The sequence below is a fragment of the Dama dama genome, chromosome 21 (assembly GCF_033118175.1).
Source record: "Dama dama isolate Ldn47 chromosome 21, ASM3311817v1, whole genome shotgun sequence".
In the NCBI taxonomy this organism is placed as follows: domain Eukaryota; kingdom Metazoa; phylum Chordata; class Mammalia; order Artiodactyla; family Cervidae; genus Dama; species Dama dama.
Window position 1 is genome coordinate 44,492,698 of NC_083701.1, and position 27,789 is coordinate 44,520,486.

The 27,789-nt window shown below is 39.3% G+C and overlaps 1 protein-coding gene and 1 non-coding gene across 2 annotated transcripts; both read left to right on the forward strand.

Moving 5' to 3' along the window:
* TNFRSF11B (TNF receptor superfamily member 11b) lies at positions 1–27,789 on the forward strand. The gene is made up of 5 exons (XM_061123563.1): positions 1–190; positions 18,029–18,398; positions 22,125–22,319; positions 24,411–24,635; positions 26,674–27,789. The coding sequence occupies exons 1-5, from the start codon at positions 161–163 to the stop codon at positions 27,060–27,062; spliced, it is 1,209 nt and encodes a 402-aa protein (XP_060979546.1). The 5' UTR covers positions 1–160; the 3' UTR covers positions 27,063–27,789.
* Positions 7,329–7,458, forward strand: LOC133042913 (small nucleolar RNA SNORA42/SNORA80 family). Its single transcript, XR_009689616.1, has one exon. It is a non-coding gene; the product is annotated as a small nucleolar RNA SNORA42/SNORA80 family (small nucleolar RNA).

Here is a 27,789-nt window from a genome sequence, read left to right on the forward strand (position 1 = left end):
GTTTGGTCCAGATAGGGAATGAATGATCAAAGCCAAGCCGACACTTCCTGTTGCCGGGACACTATATATAAAGTGATGAGTGCACGGGCAGCCGAGACGCACCGTGGCGCTCGCCCCGCAGCCGCCGCCTCCCAGCGCCTGAGGTTTCCCGGGGACCGCAATGAACAAGTTGCTGTGCTGCGCGCTCGTGGTAAGTTCCCGACCCGGGGCGCCCACAGCGGCGCTCTGGACGCCCGCGGAGGCTGCTCGCCTCTCGGTCTCCCGACCCGCCCGCGGGTTGGTGGGGACAGGGCTCAACTTGCTCCCTTTCCCAGGAGAGATCTGGGGTCAGCTTGGAACTGGAGACCTCTTTCAAGCTGCTTGTGCTTCTCCTAGGGTGTCCCTTTGCACTGGAAAGTTCCTGCTGGGTTTATGAAGAGCTCTGGACCATTTTTACTGGAATGATTTTTTATCCGTTTTACTTATTGGCTTTCTTCATCTCAGATGGCTCCATACCATCTTTGCTTAACTTGGGCATCCTTATTATTATTATTATTAGCGGTAATAATAGTATCAAAGTTATCTGGGAGATTATTCTTAATACTAAGAATAATAATTCTTAAAACTGCTTTAAAGAGAATAAAATTTGGATGCAGTGAGCATGACATCATTAGGCTTATTTGCCACTTAAGCAAATATTATAGGAAATTTTGAATAATTGGCACCAGAGAAAAGGTCATACATACACACATATTTCTTATTGTGCAATTTGACATTTTAATAACATTTTCAATGTAATGTGGAAAATACTGGTGAGATAATGTTAATTAGGTTATGAAATAGATTTAAATAATTGAGGTTCTGCACTCAGTGGGGCTAAAAGTTGTTTTAATTTTGGAAAAAGAAAGGAAATTTGGAAAAGAAAGGAATGTCTGTAGTTTTTAGCTTATTTTACTTAAATTTACATTTTGACCAATCAAGTTAATAAGATTTCTATGTAGATTATTCTATGACCAATGACTTATTTCCTTTATGTCACTAAAATGTAGACTGCATTGAGATATGAATCAGATATTCATGAAAGGACAGGAAAATCCATATTTAAGTCACATATGTGTTTTGAAAGTTGTTGCAGTAACTTCTTGAATGTGAATGTCCAACCCACTAAGAGTGAATGGAAGGCTAGGAAGTCTTCCAATTAGATCCTGGGATACACACACATAAATAAGTAAATAAACAGCAAAGTCACTAAAGGAAAGGTAGATTAATGAGAGGTCACGCTTAAGTAAGCTAATCTTATGTATATGTACTATGTATACATATATGTGTATATATATATTTGTGCATATGTGGGTATATGTTATAAATATAACTTCACTAATATGGAGAACTTTTTAAAAAGTGAACCCTTATTTTAAAAGGACACATACAAAGAGCTACACAAATCATAAGAACCTAATAAAGTTTCCCAAAGTGAATACTTGTAAGCCAGCACCCAGCTCAAACACCACCACATTGCCAGCACCCCAGAAGCTTCCTGGGCTTCCTCCCTATCACCACAACAGTCATGGCCAGAGGAATCAACATTCTGACTTATAATGCCATCCATGAGTAAATGAATGTTATGTACTTTTTTGTGTCTAGCTGCTATCACTTAAGGTTCTACTGTGAGATCATCTCCAGTATTGGATGTACAAAAGCCCATCCATTTTCAGTGCTGTATAATATTCTATTGCATGGCTACACCACAAGTGACTTAAACATTCTAGGTTTTGGCTAGTATAAATAATTCTGCTATTAATATGGGGACACTTTTATTCTTCCTAGCCTTTTGTATGCTTCAAAGATTTGATTAATAGTAAACATATTATCAGTAACTTTTAAATTTCAGAATTTCCATTAAATAATATGTATACCTAATAATGGGCTTCCATGATGGCTCAGATGGTAAAGAATCTGTTTGCAATGCAGGAGACCTGGTTTTGATCCCTGGGTCAGGAAGATTCCCTGGAGAAGGGAATAGCTACCCACTTACTCCAGTATTCCAAGTGTTCCAAAATAATAAGTAGACAAATGTTTTGATATCTGGTCTGTAATAGGATGTAGATATGTATGTAGATAATACTAACTGCAGATGTTACAACATTACCAAAAGAGAAACCTTTCATTGTGTCTCAAACCTAGTAAATACTTTAAGTAGGAATGCGTTCCCTTTCCTGTCTGTAGCTTCTGAGATTGATTTTATTTTATAAATAATTGGGAAAAGATACTTTGTAGTTACACATGAAGAGTCCAGATGCCCTTTCATAAACACCAAGAGGTAGTGCTAAGAATTGGAAGCATTACAGCTATTTAGTCCTTTGTACCCTGCAGGCCACTGGATACTTAGACAGAGAATGGCAAACATGGCCACCATTTCTGTCCTCATGGACCACACAGCAAAATGGAGAAAGCAGATTTTGGAATGACTAATGAGAATAACAAAAGGGGAAGTACGAGGTGACTTGGGAATATAAAAGATCTTGCCTTCCAAGACCTTATAAAGGCAGCTGTTGTGCAGTGGTTACAAGTTTGGTTATTTGGGATCGAAATTCAAAATTCAAATACCAGTATTTTACTTGATGAAAGATGGTGGGCAATTTATATCTCTCTTGTGTTTTAGTTTTCTATAAAATAGAGATAATAATATGCACACATGCAAGGTAGCCACACATAATATGGAGTTCCTATTCCACATTAACACGAGCCTCTAGTCGACATTCTAGACCCAAGTGAATTATGTAAACGAAGTGCTGATGACGCTCAGAGATGGGGGAGAGATGGCCACCAATTATTACCTTGCAGGAGCAATAGGATGTTTATTATTCTCATTATACATTCCAAATGTTTCATATTTGGAGATAAAATCAAGGCATCATGAATTTAAGAAGTGGAAGAAGATAAAACTGTGAGGCAAGCTAGAATTCTAGATGCTTTTTGTGACAGCAGAGGAGATGCTGGCAGGCAAGCACTGAGACGGTGTGGTCATTAGGACTAATGCCATAGTCATGGGCTTTCTGAAATGCTCACTCATGTAGTTAGAGGCCTGCTCTGCAAGGTGAGGTGGTTACATCACCAAGTCATTTCTTTCATGGTTGCTCAAGGAGCCTCCTGATGCTTTGGGAACATCCTAGTCTAGTCTTAGATTTTCACTGGTGGCCGACACGTCCCATCAAGGAGCTCTAGAATTAGCCACTGGCCTTCTCAAAGCTAAGGTCTAAATTAATGTTAAGACACTAGGACTGGGGGTGGGGGATGGGGTGAAGCATTTGGAGGTAGTAAATTTTTCTTTTTTCAGGACAACTGCCTGATACATTGGTCCTCCTTATGTTTATTTTGGTTTCCTTCCCCTCCCCCAGTGGTTGAGTGTATCTGTCTAGCTTTTTTGTTTGTTTAAGAGAATGCTAAAGAGAACTCTAAAGTTTCTAGGAGAATCTGACGTATACTCCGCAGCAGTCCTGTACTTCTCTCTCCAGCAACCTCTCTGGCCTCTATCACCCTTGAACCCTCAGCACGATTCCTAATTTCAATCTGGCCTTTCATTTTACTTCTTAGGTTAAAACCACAGTTGTCAGATTCCACTGGTCAGGGAAGAAGGCATTCTGGGAGAGATGTTTTATCTACACAGTGTAGAAGGAGAGGTACTGCAGAGTTTCTCAAAGGGGCACTAAACACGCTCAAATATTCTTGTCCTCCTATCCACTCACTTGCCATCTGGGTCTTGCTCTAAGCAACCCTCAGCCCCCCTGTCTTCATGTTCCCTTTCCATGAAGGCTTTCTGTGAGAAGCATTACCTTCAGTATCTCGTTGACCAGAAGTACTTCATTCAACCTGAGTAATTTCTTTGCAGCCCAGGAAAAAGAGGATGGTGAAGTATATTGCAGAGAAAGAGTACTTTTATTAAAAAAAAATTACGTTTACATTATTCAAAGTCTTGCCTAATGATGCCTGGCTGTCCCTGATGTTGTTACTATGGAGCAGAGATGCCAACATTATCGGTGTATCTGTGTATCTTACCTTGTGGAATAGTAGTTCTCCATCAGATCAGACTTCTTCCATGTGCTTATTAAATAAATCCTTTGTAACAACTCCCTGGCTCTCCTGAAATGAAATTGAGAGTGCTTATATTTTCACCTACCTACAGAATTTTTTCAAATCAATATACTAGCATAACTATACTATGAAGGAGAAATAAAAAGAAAGTGATTTATAATGAAATAAGCTTCACTAGAAGATTTAATGAAGTAATGCTACATTAGCATCTTTATGTAGAACTGTCATGAACAGACCATGAGAAACAGACGAGAGCACATGGGGTTCAAAACCATGATTGGTGTTGACTTTGGGCTGTGATTTTTTGAAATGGTGAATAAATCTCGCTAAAGTTTTAAACAAAATACAACCCTTTTTCAGGCTTCCCAGATAGCACTAGTGGTAAAGAACCCGCCTGCCAATGCAGGATACTAAGAGACAGAGGTTCGATCCCTGGGTTGGGAAGATCCCCTGGAGGAGGGCATAGCAACCCACTCTAGTATTCTTACCTGGAGAATCCCCATGGATAGAGGAGCCTGGCAAAGTACAGTCCATAGGGTGGCAAAGAGTCGTACATGACTGAAGCGACTTAGCGTGCATGCATGCACAACCCTCTATCAGATTTTATGTTGTTAAATTCCTTGAAAATGCAATATGCATAAAAATCTTACAACACATACACATAGGTCTACATATGTGTGTATGTATACACATATGTGTGTGTGTGTGTGTGTGTGTGTGTGTGTGTGCGCTTAGTCACTCAGTTGTTTGCGACCCCATGGACTTGAGCCCACCAGGCTCCTCTGTCCCTGGAATTTTCCAGGCAAGAGTACTGGAGTGGGTTGCCATTCCATACTTCAGAGGATCTTCTCGATCGAGGGATCAAATCCACCCCTCTTGCTTCTCCTGCATTGACAGGTGGACTCTTTACCACTGTGCCACCTGGGAATCCCATATGTGTGCATATATATATACACATGTGTATATATATCTATGTATCTATAGACATATATATGTATATCTATATACACACACATATGTGTATATATACATGTGTTTGTGTATATATATACATGGAGTTTGAATCCAGGCTCATATAATGATAAATATTTTTTTTTAGCTTAGATCACTTATACCGTCATCAGTAGGACATTTGAAAATGTGTGTGGGATTTCCCTGGTGGTTGGTGGTGAAGACGCTGTGCTTCCAACACAGGGGTTGAAAATTCAATCCCTGATCGAAGAACTAAGATCCCATATGCCACATGTCACGGCCGAGAAGAAGAAAGTGTGTGGAACGTGGGATTATTCTTGGTCACTGGGGCATCTAGCAACACACAGAAACTCTGACAAGAGAAAATCCCCCACAAATTTCCAGAACTTCTAGGGGACGGCACGACCCCTGTGGTAAACCAAATATGAACTCTTTGCAAACAGAGATTTTTTTTTCCAATTCAGATTTATAGCCTCCAGGTCTCCACAGTGCTTGACACTAAATGTGTGTTTGCTGAGTCAAAGGAACTACAATGAGATTTGCTGGGGTGTTTGTATAATGTACCAGCAGTTTCCATGGATATTCCAACAGAATGTAGCTTACTGTCAGAGATTTCACATTCTCATGTCAGCTTTGATCTCCTTCAAAATATAAATATAACACCCTACCCACCTGACCAGTATTTTTCCTACTTATTTTTGTCCATTTCTACTGTGAAGGTACAATACCTTCATGGAGGTCCATTCTTAAGAGAGCAACAACAATGAACCCAACTTATATACCGACCCTTGCAGGTGCTACCTAACCTTAGCTGAATCCCCTTTCTGATCTTCCCATCAGTGTTCATTTTTTGGTTTGATAAATGTGATACATTTGTAAAATATCCCAGTGGAGATGTCAAATAGGCATTTGGATTAATAAAGTTCAGAGAAGCCTGGACTGGAGATCAGAAAATCTAGGTCATCAGCAGAGAATGGGTTCTGAAAGCCATAGGAAAGGAAGATTTCACAGGGCAAGAGAGGAGGGCAGGACACAGCCCCAGAGTGCATTTCTGATACTGATAGGTTAAAAAAAAAAATGCACATATGAACAGTACTAGCAGCCATGTTTAGAAAAGAAAACAAAAATCAAAATAAAACTTCGCAACCCACAAGAGCAGGAACTAGTCAATCGGAAATCCTAGCAACATCTGTAAACTATCCATGCAAGAAGAAGGAGTGAGGTATAGCCAACTTGAAATACACATGGTATTTTTATGTGACATGTAATTAGTTTTAGGAACTCACTACCACAGAATATTTATTTTGGGGTAACTAGCATAGAAAGTCTAAAAAAAGAATTCTTTTAGACAGTTGTAAGGGATAAGAATAGTGTTACAACACATTAGGTAAGAAGCTGTGTGCTACTCACTCCCTCTCACATTTACCTGGCCTCGCTAAATGAATGTTCCAAAGGCCAGAACAGTCTACAGACACACTAAAATGGTTTCTTTCAACTACAAGGTGACATAACTTCCCAGGTGCTTGGGTAGTTTTTTTCAACCCCAGTTTCTCAGAAGCACCTGAATCAGCCAGACCATAAATGGATAGAGGATACAGGAGGAAATGCAATGTCATTTCTGGAGCCCTTCTAAAAAAGTAATGTGCTCCAAAAAGTTCTGATTTATTGCTTTCCTATTGAGATTTTTTTTTTTTAAATCCACCTCTTTTTATCATAGTTTTAATATGGTGAAAAACATTAATTTCCTCGAAGCATCTTCTATAAAATTAAAAAGAGTAGCCTTAAGTTTCTTCACCTCCATTTAGTCTGTACCTTGGAAGCATTTTCTGTAAGAGTCTCTTAAATAATCAACTATAAAATACGAAAATCAGTGTCAAGATGAATGTAGATTTAAAAGACCGTAATTCACCTAAGCTTTGTGACTGTCTTTGGTAAATTCAGTTTTCTTCTCTGGTCTTTGATCCCTAAACCTCTATTGCCATGTAATATTACTTTCTTGTTCAAAAATGTAGTTTATTCTTAGAAAATGTGGATATCAAGGCCCTATTCTTAAATTCCCTCTGGCATCCATACCACCACCATCACCACCAACAAAAGTAATTTAGGAAGTCATCTGTGAGGTGTAATGATAGTAAGACCTCCACAACAGCAGTCAAGAAGCAAGAGATCTTATTCCTCAGTTTTGCCTTAGACTCTGAGGTCCAGTTTGTGACTTCATTTCTCTGGGTCTTACTTTGCTCACCTTTAAAATAGGTGTGTTTTACCAGATGATATCTGGAAGGGCTGCTATAATTTTACACTTTTGGCTCATCCCCCTGGGCCTCTTACAGTGTCCCATGCCAGAGCAAACCTGGCCCCAAACCATTGCCCGGCCTCTGCCAGCAGGCTGCAGGCACTGAAGCAGGTTGCACAGTGGAAAAAAAAGAAAAAAAAATTCACGCTTTTGTCATTAAAAATAAATGAAAATATTTTATTACATATTGATACTATTTAATATGCCAGACATACAAAAATCAAATGGACTTAATTATCGATGAAAAAAAGCATACTAAAGAAAAATTTTTTAAAATCTACTTTGTTGCAATTGTCAAAGTTCCTTGTGCCCAACTGGTTTCATTGATAAGAAATTCTATTTAAGTGAACGAGATCAAAAGAGGAAGCAGCTTTTTGAAATGTCACCTGCTTTTAAGCAGTAAGACTTCTGTGTTTTAGGATCAGATTATTCTTTTAAGCTAAAAACTATTTTTTTTTTTTAAAAATTCAGAAACAAGACCTTTTTGTCTTTAGCTAGCATAGAAGCCATTAATGTGCATATTTTCATATCCTACTTAGAAGCCATATTCCCTCAGGACTTACTAAAGAGATGTAATTATGGTCACTAACAGTCTCTTTAGCCTCTTTGAGCAGAGTTTTCTTTGAATTTGTATTCACAAGGAAGCATTTCACCTTCAAGTGAAATAAGCGTGTTAATGGGTAGGTTGGCATGACCATTAATACTGTGCTGGAATACTACATTGGCCTTCCCTGGTGGCTAGATGGTAAAGAATCTGCCTGGAATTGGGGAGACCTGGGTTCGATTCCTGGGTCAGGAAGATCCCCTGGGAGAATGAATACTACATGGGCTGAGAGACAGAATCCTCTATTTCTACACTCTGTTTCCTGTCTTCTTTTAATATCCAGTAAAAGGGGAAAAAATCAACTAGATTGTGCTAAAATAATGGGTCAACTAGAAAGTATGAGTGATGTTTACTGAACAATGATGTAGCTATTCCTGCTGTTTGTAAGCCTTCTCCATTGTCCTGCCTTCCAGAAACATGATAAGATTGTACCTTCCAGCTTTCTCTGGTGAGGAAGGAGGTGGATGTGATCGTTCTGGCAGATTTGTGAGTTTAAATGATACAAGTCACTCCTACATTAGAGCACCTCATTGCCTGTATATGACTCCCAACATTTTTTTCTCTTTCTTTCCCAGCAAACCAACCTTGTTCCAGATATTAATTTTTGTAAGATCCTAGGTCCTGGACAGAGGACAATGCTAACAGCCTTCATTTTCACAAAAACCCTCTGATGCAGAGACTGGAATCTGTTTTACAGGCAAGGAAACCAAGGTTCAGAGAAGTGAAGTAATTTTCCCTAAGGTGACCTAGCTGAGGATTTTTTTTTTCCTCCTGTCTAATAGGAGCTGAAATCTAGCAGAGGAGTCCAGTGAAAAATATCCATAAAGCAGAGGAAAGCCTCTGAGTTCCTTCAACCAGAGTTCTTTTCTTTGCTGGAGATACAAACGTCCTGGGATAGGACTCAGAGTCATATCCTTGGGCAAAGTGATCCCAATGGATTTTTTAAATGCTTTTTTCACCTCCTCCTTCAGCTAGAGGAGGCCACTGTGTGTTTTTTTTCCCTGATGAAATTAACTATCCCAGCTTCCTTACTGGACTTGAGTTCTAAGTCTAGACCCTGTAGGATAGAGAACATGAGGCAAACACTTTATAGTTTAGCTCCTTATTAGAAAGAGCAATCCTAGGGAAGCAGAGGTTAGCAAAAGAAGAGTAAGCAAAAAAGGAAGACAAACAAATCCAAGGGGGGGTGCATGACTGAGGAGCTGCTGTTTTGTATAAAGTGCAACTGACTGCTCAGTCAGTCTCACAGGACCATCTTCTGGAGAAGTTGTGTGAACTACTGCATTTCAGGACAGAAGAGAGAGGAATTTATTCACCAGGATAAATGATATAAATGATAGACAGATATAGGATGAGGTGGCATGGATGGCTGTATGGACAGATGGACAAAATATAGATCTTATATAATTTTACATTGTTTCATAGGTGATCACTTATATGCCTATCTCCTTCCTAAAACTGCAGGTCCCTAGTGAGAAGAGTCAATTGTTAAAGGCTTAGGTTCAGACAGGATTAGATTTGAATCCTATCTTGAATGTATACTAGCTCTGTGACTTTTGAGCAATCACTCAACTTCTCTGAGGCTCAGTTTCTTCATCTACAAAATGGGGATAATACTATCACCTCAGAGGTGATTGAAGGGGTGGATGAGAAGTTAAGTATAGAGCTTACTATGTAATGATGTTATAATATACTATGCTATTAGTATTCACCATATCATCCAGTACTTCCAATAGGATATTTCACATTGTTATAGGCACATGATAAACATCTACCTGTTTAAGTCACATCCTGTTTTATTCTATTTCCATTTCTAGTTTCTATTTCATTTCCTAACCACCATGGCTGTTCTTTTCTAAATTTCTCTCTCCAGATGCCCTTAACCATATATTGATTGGGCTTCAATCTAAATCATCACCAACCAGATTAATTCATAAGATGATGTGAACAAGGTATTATCTTCAAGTAAAGGTAGAAATAAAGTGGGACTTAATAACTGATGTTCAAAAAATATCAACATACTAAAATGTATTGCCAATTCTGAGTCCAAAGTGCCAGGGGCTTTGTAGCTGGAAAACTCTGAACTAGGGATAACACCCTTGTGCTTGTCAGGTGGGCTTGAATGGATATAATTATAAGGAAAATTGTGGCCAGCTCTGTTGTCGAGTTGAAATTTTCAAAATGGATGTTATATCCCAAATCTGGTGATTATGGCCCAGCAGGTAAAGAATCCGCCTGCAATGCAGGAGACACAGGAGACATGAATTCGATCTCTGGGTCAGGAAGATCCTGTGGAGAATTAAATGGCAACCCACCCCAATATTCTTGCCTGAAAAATCCCATGGACAGAGGAGCCTGATGGGCTATAGTCCAGGAGATTGCAAAGAGTTGGACACAGTTGAGTGAACGACTAAACAAATAAGCAAAGAGAATAAATATTAAGATCTGAGATTCAAAATGCGGGAGATGTCCACACATCTACCTTGGGAAGTTTGACGTGTTTACTTGCATCACAAGTTCTTAGAGATTTTTCTCATTTATTTGTTAATCTAGCAAATGTTAATTATCTGTAAAACTCTGAAGCAGTAAAAGCATCAGAAGCAAATCTGTTCTGACAATTCTGGTAGATTTCAGACATAAACAAGGTACTGCTAATTAATTCTAAAAGCCTCCAAACAAACAACTAAAGGAAAGTTCTTGAAGGGAACAACAACAACAACGAAACACATTTAAAGTTAAGTTTTACCTAGAGACAGTGCTTCAGCCCCAAGGGAAGCAAACAGTATAAAATCTGGCCCTGCGATTCATCTAATCATAATTGTTCCTGTTTCCTTTCTCCTGTTTATGTAGCAAAAGCTGTTGGCAGCACATCAGTTCCTAATAGATGAATAGATTTAATGCATTTGCTCTGCATCCTTACCTAGAGACCTCATCCTGGCTGTTGCGGAGATGATTAAGCAGTGGCAGACCCTCAGGTAGAGAACTGGCAGCAGCAGATAAACCTCTCAAATGAGCCACCTGCTTTTCCCACATTTACCTTCAAAATAGAAGCTAAATACAAACGGAATGATCCACGCAAAATGCCAAGCAAAATGAAAGACGCTTAAAAAAAAACCTTCCTTTAGGCAAATTTTGTCATCACTATCATTTTACGGATGAGAAAGTTAGAGATTTTGTGCTTGTCCTTGAAAATGCGTCCTTTACCTGGAGGCTCTGTATCTGTGTCTATAGAATCACCAGCAATCCTAATTATACATAGTAGGTATTCAATATCTATCGAATTGAATAAAATTAAAATATATATTGAATACTTGCTGCGTATAAGACGCCATGAAAAAAGCAGTGAAAGTGTCAGTCTATCATGTCCAACTCTTTGTGACCCCATGGACTGTAGCCTGCCAGTCTCCTCTGTCCATGGGATTCTCCAGACAAGAATTCTGGAGTGGGTAACCATTCCCTTCTCTAGGGTGCTTTCTGATCCAGGGATTGAATCCAGGTCTACTGCATTACAGACTGATTCTTTAGCCTCTGAGTCACCAGCGAAGCCCATAAGACACTATGCATGCTGCTTGCTGAGTCGCTTCAGTCGTGTCTGACTCTTTGCAACTGTAACCCGCCAGGCTCCTCTGTCCATGGGGTTCTCTAGGCAAGAATAATGGAGTGGTTGCTTTGCCCTCCTCCAGGGAATCTTCCCAACCCAGGGACTGAACCCACATCTCTTACAACTCCTGCATTGGCAGGCAGGTTCTTTACCACTAGCGCCACCTGGGAAGCCTGTAAGACACCATGCTAAACATTTAAGGTGTATGGAAGCAAATCCTTTTCCATCTGGGCCCTTTAAGCAAATCTGTGTAACTGCCTTTCCATCAAGTCAATGATACAATTTGGGAAGATACTGGAACTGATTTTAAAAACGAGTCAGAGATGCTTTTTCTGGAGACGATTTAAGAATAGGATAAATAACTGTGGCACATTTTAAGTGTGTGACTTCCTACTGAACAAGAGACTTCAAAATGTCTCCAAAAATGAATCTGATTCAAAATGTTCTCTATTTCCCACCTCCTGTGTAATTAGCATATGTAGTCATGACTCATTCTTGTCTGGAATCTTATTCTTTACCAAGTTTATTTGTGTCCCTTTACTCAATTGAAAACAATTGTATAGGAATAGATGAAATAAGAATTATCTCTTTTTAGAGCTAAGATAATGGCCAAGGGTTATTAAGCTGGTGGTTGAACTGAGTTTGGAACCCTAATATGCAGGTTCCCAGCAAAGAGATCTGGTTAGGTCATATCAATCTAATGGATCTAAAAGCTGGACATTTTTCATATCTTATTATTCATCATCCATTTAGCATTCTTCTTGAAACTTTCTGTAATATCCCTACTGTTTTTTTCCTTCTCTTTTTCATCTTATCTTACAAATGTTTGTAAAGTCCCAAAGGTTATATTTTAATATTTTTTTGGTTTATGTATAAAATCCTTGGGTAATGCCATCCTACTTCTGTGTTTCTGGAACCATTTATGTGCTCATAACCTTGTGCTAAGTCACTTCAGTCATGTCCAACTCTTTGCAACCCTGTGGACTGTAGCCCACCAGGCTCCTCTGTCCATGGGATTCTCTAGGCAAGAATACTGGAGAGGGTTGCCATGCCCTCCTCCAGGGGATCTTCCTGACCGAGGGATCGAACTTGCATCTCTTTAAATCTGTGTCTTTAGCTGCATTTCTATCCTGAATACCAGATACATATATTAAGTGTCTACTCAACATCATCACTTGAGACTCATTGTTGGAAGACCCAGAACCAAATTCACTGTCTTCCTCCATAACCGCTTCTTTCTCCTGCTGTCAGTAATTAACAGCAACACCACATACCTAATAGTCATAATTCATGGGCATGTCCCCCTTTACTCTTTCTAGTACCTCCCTCCACGGGCAATCAGCTAACATATAATATCTATCTTCTCTCTCCTCCTTACTGCTACCTAATTTCAGCTTCTCATTTCTGACCTGTTTCTCTATTGAGTCTTTTCTTGATCCTTTTTTTCCTCTGTTTTCCCTCTCATTGTTTTACAGTAATTTGTGACTTTTTATACCAACAGAGGCTTTTGGATGAATTCTCCTGGAAAATAGGAACATTAACTTACTCGGTGCTATTGCTTAGCAATATTTCCTGAGCATAGTCATTGTTTCAATAAGTGTTTGCTGAATGAATGAATAAATGAATAATTTAAGGATTGGAGGAAATAGGGAAGATCCCATTATACCATGTGTATGCTTAATTGCTCAGTCGTGTCCGACTCTGTGATCCCATGGACTGCAGCCCTCCAGGCTTTTCTGTTCATGGGATTCTCCAGGCAAGAATACTGGAGTGGGTTGTCATGCCTTCCTCCAGGGTATATTCCCAACTCAAGGACCAAACCCAGATCTCCTGCATCGCAGGCGAATTCTTTACTGTCTGAGCCTCCAGGGAAGCCCCACTATACCATAAGACTATAGAAAGTTAAATAAGCTAAGCTTCATAGCAAAAGAGTTTTTTTGTTTTTTTTTTTTAATAAGCTTTGTAGTTTATACTACAAGAGATCTTTAGGAAACTCACTGTGGTATATATCCTGAATGTTTCTTTTCTTGGCTAAGATGAACTGTAAAACATCATGGTTTCCAAATTGACCAGAAGTTTAGCTAACTCTGGTAGTCCTCAAATAGTTCTCTGTGGCAAAGATCATGACGAGGGATCACAAAAGGAACTCCCAAACCAAGTAGTTATTTCAAGCTTTGTGTGGGCTCCTTTTAATGAATTTTCCATAAACGGAAACCCACTGGGTCACTCGTGGTTCTACATACCAGAGAGCAAGCACAGTAGCAGGGGACTGACTGCATTGCATCATGCAAAAGTAAACTTGATGGAGGAAATATATTCCTGTATCCTTTAAGAAGAAGCAAATATCGGTATTCAGCTATACTGAAATCACATGTCATCTAAGAAATTTCCATCTCAGTTACCTTGGACAGGTGGTAGTCTTAGCACAAAGAAACATCATCCTGGACTTCAGGAAGGCATTGGGTGATCTCACTTCTGTGATCTCCTAACACTATGCTCTTGAGTCTGAATGAAAAACTAGCATTTTAGGGCTATGCAGTGTTAAAGGATTTGGTCAAAATATACTATTCTATGGCACATGCTCTGGGTTTTAATTCTGCTTCCACTAATTACTGTGACCTGGGATAGTTCCTCATTTACTTTTGTTCTTTTGTAGCTGGTAGACAGATACAGAATGGGAAGAGGAAGAAAGAAAAAATGGAGAGAAAATTCCATTTTAATGGTTATCATTATCACATGTAAAATAGATAGCCAGTGGAAATGTGCTGTGAGACACAGGGAGCTCAACACAGTGCTCTGTGACAACCTAGAGGGATGGGATGGGGAGGGAAGTGGGAGGGGGTTCAGGAGGGAGGGGTCCTATGTACACCTGTGGCTGATTCATGTTGATGTACAGCAGAAAACAACACAATATTGTAAATCAATTATCCTCCACTAAAAAAAAAAAGTTCAGCATGAAAAAGCAGCTTCTCTTATAGGAAACTATAATATAGGACACTTCAGGCTTCTGCAGAGACACCTATGCATGAGTCCTGGCTTTTGCAGATATTCATCAATGTTTATGTACTTCACACAAAAATTACTTTTGTACTCTTCTTAGACTTTAAATGTTATCAGCTGGCAAAGGACACAGAGCTAGTGTTGAGATGGTCTGTCCTCCTTTGGCATATTTTTCATTGCTTTTCTAGAAAATGCAGAAGAAAGTGAGAGAGGGGGTTGAGATGAAGAGGTTTATTAATTTTGCCCATTCTCTGTCCAGTAACTGGTTCCAGAAATTCCATGCGGGGATTGAGGCTAACCAGAGATGGAGAGCTAAGCATCCAATTTTGGCCACACAGAGTTCTGTCTTTTTACCAGAGTGGAAAATTTTCAAATAAATCACAGAGGCCTCATAGAATTTGCTGAAAACAAGTCAGCAGTTCCTTAAGGCTTTCCGATTTTTAAAAATGTATATGATAATTCCAGGCGGTAGCCTAGGGGAAATGATCTTCACTATTATAATTGCTCTCTAATCCTTAAGTCAACCTAATTTATTATTTGTTTCTCTATGGATTCCTTTCACCCCAGCTTCCCTGTATTTTGAAGAAATGGCAACTAATTTCTTAAGCATGGTTTTAGAAAACCAACAGTGTCAAGTCCAATTGCCTAGAAAAATACAAATTGCATCAGTATTCTTGGTCAGATCTTGTATTTGTGTGGCTGCTTCTAGTGAGGAACACATGCACCATCTGTGGGGTTTTCTCATTTCATCCTCATCACTTCTTGGTAAGAGAGAAAAGAGTCAGCTAATGAGTAAATGAGCTGCGTTGTCATGGGAAAGGCAGGATGATGGGAAATCAGGCAGGGTTAAGTCTCAGGACTGCCAGCCCTACCAGGATGGGGCTCACTCAGCCACAGTAAGCAAGACGAATGCGTCCCTCTGGATCTCTGAGCTGGCCTTCTTGAAAAAACAGAACCCTCAAAAGTGGCTTTTCAGGAAATAGAAAGCAAACATCAAGACAGAGAAAAAAATAAAAACATTTCTCATTGCTTTCATGTGTCTTTGCAAGTTGCATCAGGAATACTTCATTCCCTAGCATTGAAGATGTTAGAAATATTTGAGCCAAACCCACACAAAGGGTCTTGAAAAATATAGTACAATATTATTAGAATGACCAAGTAGCAACAAAGTTAGTTCATCTTGCTTCATTTCCTTCAAAAGATTGATCGTTATCTGTAATTATTTATTTCTTCACTTCTCTGTCTCCTCGCTAGACTGTGAACAGTCTGAAGAGCATCCTTGTTTTGTAGGTCACCATATGCTAAGACCTTCTACAATGCCTGGTACACAGTGGGTGGTCAAGAGACACATGGTGAATGAATAGATTTCTGAAAGATACAGACCAAACCAGAGCTTTCACTCATTACTGGTCAATTTCTTTCTCCTATTGTTGACCCATTTTATCTGAGCCAATAAAAAGCCCTAGGGGAATTTAAGAACATCCTTTTCCCCAAAGCCCTTGGGTCATGAGAGTGTCTTGAAAATATCGAGGCAGCCCCAATTTTCCACTGTAGTCTGCCTTTGTTGGTTAGGGGTCCTTTACATTATAGCACTCTAAAAACTGCTCTCAGTTAAAAGGTCTGTGGCCCTAGGTAAGATATTTTATTCTTCAATTCTGGTTTATCAACTCATATTAGGTCCAAACAGCCTTGACGCTAGTCATGTCCCAATAAGAAATGAGTGCATGTGTGTATGCATGCTCAGTCAGGTCCCACTCTTTATGACCCCATGACTGTAGCCCACTAGGCTCCTCTGTCCATGGAATTTTGCAGGCAAGAATACTGGAGTGGGTTGCCATTTCCATCTCCAGGGGATCTTTCCAACCCAGGGATTGAACCCACATCTCTTGCAGCTCCTGTAATGGCAGGTGGATTCTATTGCTTATTAAAATGCCCAGATGCTTATGAAAAAGGCCTTTCTTTACCTCTGTCATTTCTCATTCAAAAAGGAGTGCTGTGTGTCTAGCTTGGCACACTTTCCCCCAGGTCAAAGGGTTTCCGTGAGATTTCCTGAGTTCTGCAAAGAAGAGAGTTTAGAAAAGCTTATTGTGTTTGGCCTGTCACTTCCCAAAAGCCTGAAAATAGTCGCTGTTAATCCCTGTACCAAAAACAAACAATAAAAGCCAAAAAAACCACCCCTACACAGAAACAACACTTTTTCTTTTAATTAGTGTGAAGAGCTACTTCAGTGTTCCCTTGAAGACCTTTTGAGATCTAGAATACAAGATAGAATACTCATTTGGAGCCACCTTCAAAAGCAGGATTCTGGCCCACAAAACTGTCTCTCTGCTATGCACATACCTCTTCAGCCATTATGGACAGAACCTTCTGAGACCCTGAATGCTCCCTCAAGTTTTCCCCAATTAACCTTAAGAGAGGTGATCATTTCATTTTCTAGACATCAGTCACCTATGAGATTCAAGACTGTACTGATGTTCTGGAGGAAATATCAGTCTTAAAATTTTAATACTTTTCCAGCGGATTACCAGCTGCACAGAGACAAAGATTACATCTTCTCACCAGCATATTTCTGGTAAGCATGCAGTACATATCTGCTGCATGAGTGAATGAATGACCAGAGTGAGTATAATCACCAACTGCTTACATATATGTGAAATCATTACATCTTAGAACAGGAAAACTAAAAGAAAAATATCTGGTCTTAAATATACTACTGTGACCACCACCCCATATAAAGATTGCAATCTTTCCACCTTCCCCTCCATATTTCCAATCTTTTACTTGCTCACTTTTTTACAACATTCATCTTCTAACACATAACTTACGTATAATTTGTTATTAAAATAAAGTCCATAAGACAGAGTTTGTTGACTACTTGATTCACTGCTGTATCCCAAATATCCAGAACAGAGCCTGGTACATAACTATCAACAAGTGAATAAATGAAATAATATTTATTGTGTATGGGTTCCACAGATGGGAATCACTGCAGGAGATTTTTAAACTCTCAGTCCCAATTTCATATCTGTAGAATCAGAATTTTTAGGACTATAAATCCCAGGAATCTACATTTTTATCAAGGAGTCAAGGGATCCTGGCATAGCTATCCTGAGAATCTAGTTCACCCAACTCACTAATCTAATGATTATCCTAAAACCCAGGGAGATAAAATATTACTCAAGGCACACAGGCTATTGAGCGGTGCATCTAAGTGTAATACTTTCTACTCTGATGAGTTTTCCACTCCAGCTATCTATGAGCTATGTTTTCCTAATATACTTTGCTGGTACTGCCATGGTCTTGGAGATGAAGCTACTTAGAGGCAAGAGTTATGGCTTCTGAACTTGTTTTCTGTGGTCCTAGCTCCCTAGGCAGGAAGAGCACGAGGTTCCAGGTAGTAAAGGACTCTGAGGTCAATGATGCTTTTGCACAGAAGAATCACCCCATTTCCATGCTAACATACCACGATTTCCCTTTCTTCTTCTAGTTCCTAGACATCTCCATTAAATGGACCACCCAGGAAACCTTTCCTCCAAAGTACCTTCATTATGACCCCGAGAGCTCTCGCCAGCTGATGTGTGACAAATGTCCGCCCGGCACCTTCCTGAAACAGCCCTGCACGGGCAGGCGGAAGACCGTGTGCGCCCCCTGTCCCGACCACTACTACACGGACACGTGGCACACCAGTGACGAGTGTCTGTACTGCAACCCCGTGTGCAAGGAGCTGCAGTATGTCAAGCAGGAGTGCAACCGCACCCACAACCGCGTGTGTGAATGTGAGGAGGGGCGCTACCTGGAGCTGGAGTTCTGCTTGAAGCACAGGAGCTGCCCCCCTGGGTTTGGAGTGCTACACCCGGGTATGTACCAGCCAAGAGCATTAACATCACACAGAGGCAGGCAGTGGGGGAAGTTTAAGGGAACAAGCTGGTCCTGATGACACTACAGGATAGCAAATTACAAAGGTAATGGAATCTGCTAGGTATGTACTATGTGTCTGGATGGCTGCCAAAGAACCATTCCTCAGAGGAGCACTTTGCCACGACGGGCCAATTTAGTGACAAATCTCAAATGCAGCAAATCCCTCTCTAATGAGATGCATGATGGATTGCTCTTTCTTAAAGGGACACACTCTTAGTTGCGCCATTCATAGCTGATCTATGTCTGTGTTTCACTTTGGCATGGACAGCCTCAGAGCGCAGTGCTTTTTGGACAAACATCAGAAATGTTAATTGATACCAAGAGAGTAATTATGCTGATATTAATGAGGCTCTGGCGTGCAAACAGTGAGTAGTTATAATTAATTATATAAAAAATGAGAATGGCTAGGGGAACTGCAGCTCATTATTAAAAATGAAGCTAGTTCTTCCTTTGGCAGGGGAGTTGAGTGTCTGGGAGGATAACGGCCATAGCAGCATCTCTTCTGTGAAGCTTATTCTTTATCTTAGACAAAACAGACTGGCAAGCCAAGAGTAAGTACTTGTCTACAAACAAAGTACTTTCTCTTTTTGCATTTTGAAGAGCAGAGATTAAGCCAGTTTGCATTGAATTTTTTAAAGCTGCAACCCACCTCTTTTTTTTTTTTTTTTCTACATTCATGAAGTTTCAGTATAGTCGGCATGTTCTCCTGGCCTGGAAAAATTAAGAGTATTCACTCACTCTTCTGGAGGAAGTAGTAATGGGTCTAGATTCCAATTACTCAGTTTGAAGCAGTGTTTCGCAGGCTCAGCACTACTAACTTTGGGGGCTGAATAATTCTTTTCGTGGGCAGCAGTACTGGGCATTGTAGCATGTTTAGCAGCATCCCTGGTCTTTAGCCACTAGATGTTAAAATAGTACTCTTTCCACTAAAGTGTCTCCTGGATGGCAAAATCACCCCTACTTGACAACCATGGGTTTAGAGGATGTGAATTACTTATAACTGCTTTGACTTTGAGAAGTTGCAATACAGAGTCTAAATTATTATCAACATTTTAGGTTTAATGGCATACAAATTAAATTTATTCAAAAACTGAACTATTAAGTGTCCTAAGTTGTGAATTTTATAAAATCAGTCACAGAAGGTGCAAATTGCATGACAGCTCCTTAAAATGCCTCTAGTATAAGTCTTCGAGGGAGAAATTGGTGACACTTCCTAATTTTTACTGGATGACAATTTGGGACTCAAAAACTAACCCAAGTTGTAGAGGGAGACGCCCATCCAACAGAAACAGATGCATTTAATTCAATTCAGTAATTTATATATGTAGGAAAATTCATTAAGCAGGGCACTGCAGTTTGGAAACTAGAAAGTTTTGAAAAATAGTGGAAATAGTAAGAATTTTACTCATATAAGCATGAAAATCTGTTTGTAGAATGAAGTAAGCAGGCAGCAGAAGTCTTAGCACAAAGGTACACAGAGGTTTATTTTTTTACTCACCTCTCTCTGCTTAAAAACATACAAAGGAGTTCCTTATGGAAAATAAAAGATTTCCAGACCAAAGAGAAGGCAAGATTCTGCAGTTTTATTCTAAAGAGTATTTAATATTCATTCTCTGTTGTTTTGAAGTCAGATTGCCTGCTCTTCAGATTTTACAGCTTACCCTTGAACAAGATAACATAGATTTAAACCTCGCAGGTCCACTTCTATGCAAATTTTTTTCAATAATACTACAGTGCTACCTGATCCCATTTGTGTGAATCTGTGAATGCAGAACTCTGGCTATAGAAGGCTGACTATAAAGTTATAATGGGGTTTTCCAGTGCAAGGAGTTTGGGTCCTCTAACCCACCATTGTTCAAGGATCAACTGCAGTTAGTTCTGTTAGTTGTGTAATTGCTTATGCCTAGCATGGTGAATTCTCAACTGAAAGGCAAAATTCCTCTTGCCATTCTGTTTCACATTTTGCCTGCCAGATTATACTTTGGGTGTTTCTCTTGACATTACTAAGGCAAAATCATTTACTTAGATGGATACATCCTCTTATAAGAAGTTCTATCAATCATGAGAGAGGGAAGTCCTTTTCAGAAAGGTCATTACATAAAGCCTCCACATATATTAAGAAACGTTCCTTCTATAATTCTTGGATTCTTCTTGGTAAGGAACTTTAAAGGCTAAATTACATGGAAGAGTGTCCTGTGCCTATGACCTATGACGTATGTGAAGAATGACAGGATTCTTCTTTGTGAAGTTGACAAAGGGAGATTTGGATCCAGATGTCTATTTATTCCCAGAATATTCACCCTAAAATAATACCATGCAGTCCATGCCCAAATACCTCTGCTTATGATACTGTAGAATTTGGTGTGGAGTTGGCTCCCCTTTAAGAAGAGGAGTATAATAAGAAAGTACTAAAAAAAAGAGACCTCTTTGTAAGGTGGTTCCTAAGATGATGTCACTGCAACCCTGGAAATGGCATTTAACATGTTAAAATTTCATGCTTGGTCTCCCCTTTTCTTTTTTTCTGCCACCCTTCTGTCATTTTTACTGGTCAATGCATCATCAAACCCTTTAGAAAAGAAAGAAGCCAGAGGTGAAAATAAAATCCATTGTGCTCTTTTTTCCTTTTTTGGTAGAGGATACAATGAGATGGGAGGTTAAAAGTTTTAATAAATGAAGTTTATTAACTTTCTCTAACTTTCATTTGTCTCTTTAGTATTTGGTATCTTGTGTCAGCTAGAATTGGCCTGTAAAAGCTACATTTGAACACTGGAGTCTAAATCTGTTCAACTAGCTTACACTAGATGGAGGTATTTTCATATGCAAATACACTATAATGTATGAGCTACTCAGGCATAGAGTCAAGGGTTTTAAAGATGTTTATTTTTAATAGCATCTTGGGTTGTTGACTGGTTCAAGTTTTCCTGCCAATGATTTCCCCAAATTTATCAAGTAACTTTCCACCATGAAAGAAAATGCCCTTTCAGTCACCCTTGCCTGAAATTTTAACGACTGTGCCCTTTTTAAACTCAACAGTTTAAGCAAATGGTATATCATCTTCCATTTATTATGTAACTGCAGGCTTATGCTTGAGTCCACGGTTAACTTTATTGCCACCTTCAAAAGTTTATTATAATGTTGTAAATTTTTACTTCTTGAGGTTAGCACACTTACGAATTGCTTCACAATTAGGATTCAGGAAAGAGAGAACTTTCGTAGGAATCGATTGGGATTTAACGATGTGGCATACCACGGGTACTGATTTCAAAGAATGATATTACAGAGGTTACACAGCAGTTATCTTCATGATTTTCCAGGGATAATTGTGTGGAGAATATGGCTGACAACAAGATCTCCCTGACAACTTCAGCACAGGCAGGACTAATTGAACATCCTACCCTTCTTTTCTTTTCTCTCCCATTTTGTGCTTTGTAGGTAACAACAGAACACATTTGTGTTTGTATTACAAGGAGGAAAGAATGCCTAAGGGGTTCACTGTAGAAGTTTTGTTCTGTCTAATGAAGTGAAAATGAAAATGCCTGAAATTTCCTGCAACATAATAGTAGCAGTAAAAACCAAGTGAAATGTCTTACCCCAACTCTGTTAAGATGGTTTCTGCTAGGAGAGTACTAGAGAAGAATGTGCTAAACGGCTTGATATTTTTGTAGGAACCCCGGAGCGAAATACAGTTTGCAAAAGATGTCCAGATGGGTTCTTCTCGAATGAGACATCATCCAAAGCGCCCTGTAGAAAACACACGAATTGCAGTGCATTTGGGCTCCTTCTAACTCAGAAAGGAAATGCAACGCATGACAATATATGTTCTGGTAGCAGCGAATCATTGACTCACAAATGTGGAATAGGTAATTATGTTTCAAAATATCAATCTTCATATCACCTCTGGGTTGAATACCAGACCCTCTGGTCCTTCTTAGTTAAACTTGTATTTCCCCTTTCTTGAATTTTAACCAAATTGTCTGTGCATCATTGCTAAAGCCACAACTCAAAAATCTTTCAGAAAGTCTCCATCTTCTTATAATAATGCTCCAAACCCTGACTTTCACACTTGAATCACGTTACCCACAGAAAAGGGGTGGAGTAAGATTATGTTGAAGGTCACCTTATCAGAGTCCGAGTTGCAGAATGTTTTTAAGCTATGCATTCTTATCACTTTTAAGCACATCTGTATTATTAGCCAAAGTATACATTGGCAACTAAGAAGCCAAGTTCTTGAGAATACTTGGATTGGATTGTGTTGGTCGCTCAGTTGTGTCCGATGCTTTGCGATGCCATGGATTGTCCCAGCCCTCCAGGCTCCTCTGTCCATGGGATTTTCCAGGCAAGAATCCTGGAGTGGGTTGCCATTTCCTTCTCCAGGGGATCCTCCCGACCCAGGGATCAAACCCAGGTCTCCCACATTGCAGGCGGAGTCTTTACCATCTGAACCACAGTGATAAAAATAGATGACAAATCAGAAATACAATATTGGCTTTGTTACCTGTGGTATTACTGCATCCATTGCACAGAAGTACTGAGTTCCTATACATGTCTTAAACTCTATTCAGGAGGGGTCACTAGCTCCAAGTTCAAGGTATCTGAGTGCACCCCATGTTGGTGATGATGCTAATCAGGTTGGTGTCCTCATCTTGTCACTCCTACCACCACACTAGTCTCAGACCTCCTACCAAGGACTCATCACACCAAGGATGACTGATGTTTTAGTATTTAATTAGCTTGACTCTCTTCAAACATCTTTTTCTGCAACACAGATGTATATAAAACATACATTTTTTCTCTCTTTTATAAAAATCTTAGCTAAGTCATTCATCCTATCTGCTTTCTTATTAAATGATGGAATGTGGGGAGGGATGGTAAAAGGACTTTAACATTCTTTAACATTCTCTTTAATCCATTTATAATTTTATTTCTGTCACTCCTTGAACACTTACTATTTGCCAGACACTTTTGCTATATGGGTTTTAATCTTTACAAAAACACTGTGAAGTTTGTTCAAGTTAATGTATAAACTTGAATTGCAGAGTCAGGATTCAAACCCAGACCTAATGAATCCAAAGACAGACTCTTAATCCCTAGGATAGACTGATGCTACCCAGACACTCAGCTTATTGGAACTTTTTTCTAAATGACCAGTTTTTGTGTTTGATTATTTTCCCACTTAATGTATGCTTATACTTCTGTATCCATCCTTGTTCCCAAAGGTACTATGTGTATGTGTGTGTGTAGAAAATAATATGCTATTTCAGGTTACTTTTCAGGCTTTCTTAAGGAGAATGATTTGACACTGGTCTTGAAGTAACTTTTAGGTACCAGCTAAACCTTTAACAGAATGTTTAATAATTACATTAAAATATGTTAATATTATATTAAGTAATAGAATTTTTGCTGTAGTTTTTTTATAGCAATACTATATTCTTATTAGACATTTAGTAAACTCTTCCCCTCCAAAATAGTCTAAAAGAATATTTCATGGGACCGAGCTGGATTGGCAATCTGCCTTTAAGACCAGGAAATAGAAGGTTGATTTTATTCAAATTTTTCATTTTAACATGCAATATTCTGGAAAACACAACTGTGTTGGTTTTTGTCCTTTTTTTCTCTGTCTCCCTCTCCCTTTCCTTCTTCTTCTTCTTCCTGTTATTATCCATTAGACATCCAAGAATCCAATTATTGAGTGAAAGTGAAAGTGTGAGTCGCTTAGTCATGTCCGACTCTTTGTGATCCCACGGGCTATAGACCACCAGGCTCTTCTGTCCCTGGGATTTTCCCAGGCAAGAATAATGGAGTGGATTGCCATTCCCTTCTCCAGGAGATCTTCCCTACTGAGGGACTGAACCCAGGTCTCCTGCATTGCAGGCAGATTCTTTACCATTCGGGCCACCAGGGAAGCCCAAATTATTGAGTAATAATTCTTAATCTTCCCACCTTCCTTTTAGACATGACCCTGTGTGAGGAGGCATTCTTCAGGTTTGCTGTTCCGACAAAGCTTACCCCGAACTGGCTCAGTGTCCTGGTAGACAATCTGCCTGGCACCAAAGTAAACGCAGAGAGCGTAGAGAGGATAAAACGGCGACACAACTCACGAGAACAGACTTTCCAGCTGCTGAAGTTATGGAAGCATCAAAACAAAGACCAAGATATGGTCAAGAAGATCATCCAAGGTATGGTAGCCTGAACTAAACAACTCAAACAGAAATCAGAACACCTGCTCATCACACAATAGAAATGAGACTATGTACCTATTTAGTTGTATGGATGCTGTTTCCCTTTGGGAATTATTGTTGGACTGAAATAGTTTTCAAATGATAGAGGAGAAGCTGTTCCTAGATCAGTCATGCGAGGTTTTATTTTCACCTTCTCTGCTCTCCAATTTTTCAATTGTCTCTCTAGAAGGAGAGAAAATACATTTCAAATATAGGAGTAAACCTCAGGAAATCTGACTCTGGATCCCTTAGCAGGTGTGTGAGCATCCTGTCTGATCTATCTAGAAGTTCTTTAACCATTTTAGATCTTACCTTGCAATTCTACCAAGAAACTATGTGGTATTTATCTGGTAATTCTCTCCAGAAAGCCTTTAAGTGTCTTACAGATATCCTCTCATTAATCCTCACAATACAGTCTATTTTAAAATTACCATTTTAATAGCACACGTCGTGAGAATTAATGAGATGAGGTCTTTAAAGTGTTTGAGCTTCTTGGAGAAAAGGGCTAGTTAAATCCAAGTATCCTCATGTTTTAGTTTTATAAAGAATCTCCTTTAGAAACTCTGTGTGTGTGTGTGTGTGTGTGTGTGTGTGTGTGTGTGTGTATGTATGTATTATGATGGGAGTGAATACAGAGGGGGAAAGGAAGTAAGTTTCATCCAGAGTGTACTATAAGCTTTGGGATACACAGAAGAGAAAGTTCTAACTTGAATTAGCATTGGGAGGACATGCTGGGAAAAAATGGTGGGGGGGCTTTCATGATGCAGTGTTAATGAGAATCCATTCTGCTCTTCACATGTAGTTAAATGAGGAATCCTACACAACTCTAAAGCCTCAAACATTTGAAACTGTAGCAACAGATTTTAGGAGACTAACATCTTTGACAGTTGAATGCTTTCACTTGTGCAAAGTAAACTTGTCTTCTGTTTTTGGCAAACAAAATGTTTTCTTTGAAAGTATAATTAGCCCTGAAGCAAAAAGAAAGGGAAGGAGAGAAACAGAGACAGAATTGGATGGGACTGAATTCCCTGTTTTATAAATGAAGACTTTTTAGCCCAGAAAGATGAAGGGGCTTGCCTTAGGTCTTACAGATACTAAATGGCTCATGCCATCAACAGAAACATTACTTACTCCGCCTATGTTTATGTCCTAGCTCATTACCAAAATATTCTCTAGGCCATGTGTATCCTACTGTTCTTTTAGTCAGTTCAGTTCAGTCACTCAGTCATGTCCGACTGTTTGCAACCCCATGAACCGCAGCATGCCAGGCCTCCCTGTCCATCACCAACTCCCGGAGTCCACTCAAACGCCATGTCCATTGTGCTGGTGATGCCATCCAACCATCTCATCCTCTGTCGCCCCCTTCTCCTGCCCTCAATCTTTGCCAGCATCAGGGTCTTTTAAATGAGCCAGCCCTTCGCATCAGATGGCCAAAGTATTGGAGTTTCAGCTTCAACATCAGTCCTTCCAATGAACACCCAGGACTGATCTCCTTTAGGATGGACTGGTTGGATCTCCTTGGCCCCCTATTATTGGATTTTCAGATCTCCTATGTGTTGATAATCCTCTGGTGCTATTTATTAAAGACTATTTGAAGCAACTAATTTTTCAAATAGCACATATATTGGTAACAATTAATGAAAGTTTATATTGCAAAATACTAACTGTATTTTTTCTAAAATGTTATGCTTTTCATTTCTCCAGATTTTCTTAGAAAACTGAAGTATAGTTTCCCACTGTTATTTTCCAAATGCGGGCTTTTCACAAAGCTGTGTTGGATGCCGAGAATACAGAAAGCATACTATCCTATTATAACACAAAATAATATTGAACTCAGTTCTCAGAAATAACTAGCATGACTTGAGCCTCAGAGGAAAGGAGGAGGTTAGCCTTAAAAGTATTAAATGCTGGGGAACTCCCTTTTGCCTCAGGGTAGTTTTATACTGACTTTAGATAGACTATGTGAATGAATGTCTCATGTTTTTGCTTCATTCAGATATCAACCTCTGTGAAAACACCGTGCGGAGGCACATTGGACACATGAATCTCACCTTTGAGCAGCTTTTAAAGTTGATGGAAAGCTTGCCGGGGAAGAAAGTGACGACAGAAGACATTGAGAAAACAGTGAAGACGTGCAAGTCAAGTGAGCAACTCCTGAAGCTGCTCAGCCTGTGGAGGATAAAAAATGGCGACCAGGACACGCGCAAGGGCCTGCTGCACGCCCTAAAGCACTTGAAGACGTACCACGTCCCCAAGACTGTCACGCAGAGTCTGAAGAAGACCATCCGGTTTCTTCACAGCTTCACCATGTACAGGTTATATCGGAAGCTATTTTTAGGAATGATAGGAAATCAGGTCCATTCATTAAAGATAAGCTGCTTATAACCAGAAATGGTCATGGAGCTGTTTCCTCACCATGGACCGGATCTAATGAATGAGTAGACTGTTTCTCAGGCGCTTGAAGAGGGAACAATGATTTCTTTCTCATCACCAAGGACTAGATTTGACCCCAGGGCCCAAAAAGAAACTATGGTGTGGAGAAAGAACTCGTATCTCCCCCCAAAGTATAATAAACCCCAAATAGTTTATCCAGCTGACACATCTGGTCCAGTATCTACTGACTCTATTTTCTCTTGTTACTGCTTGCAGTAATTCAACTGGAAATAAGAAATGAGACTCCATTGTGTCTTACTAAATATCAGAATGTCTAATTTAAATAGCTTTGAGATTTCAGGCTTTTATTTAAAAGCCATTTTTTTTTTCTGTAAAAGTTACTAATATATCTGTAACACTATTATAGTATTTGCTATTTATATTCATTCAGATATAAGGTTTGTACATATTACCATCCTGAAGGGAAACTGTGTAAGACTTAATTTTAGAAAGAAAAATATATATATTCTGTTTATTATTATGATACATGAAAGAGATAAAAATATATATTTTTAACAGAATGTTTGTAGCATTTCCTAATAGATACTGCCATTCTTCCTGTGTATTTTTGTAATATACTTTTACCTGTATAAGCTGTAATACCATTTTTTAGAAAATGCATTATGTAGTCAATTGTTTAATGTTGGAAAGTGTATGAAATATAAATTATCTGAATATT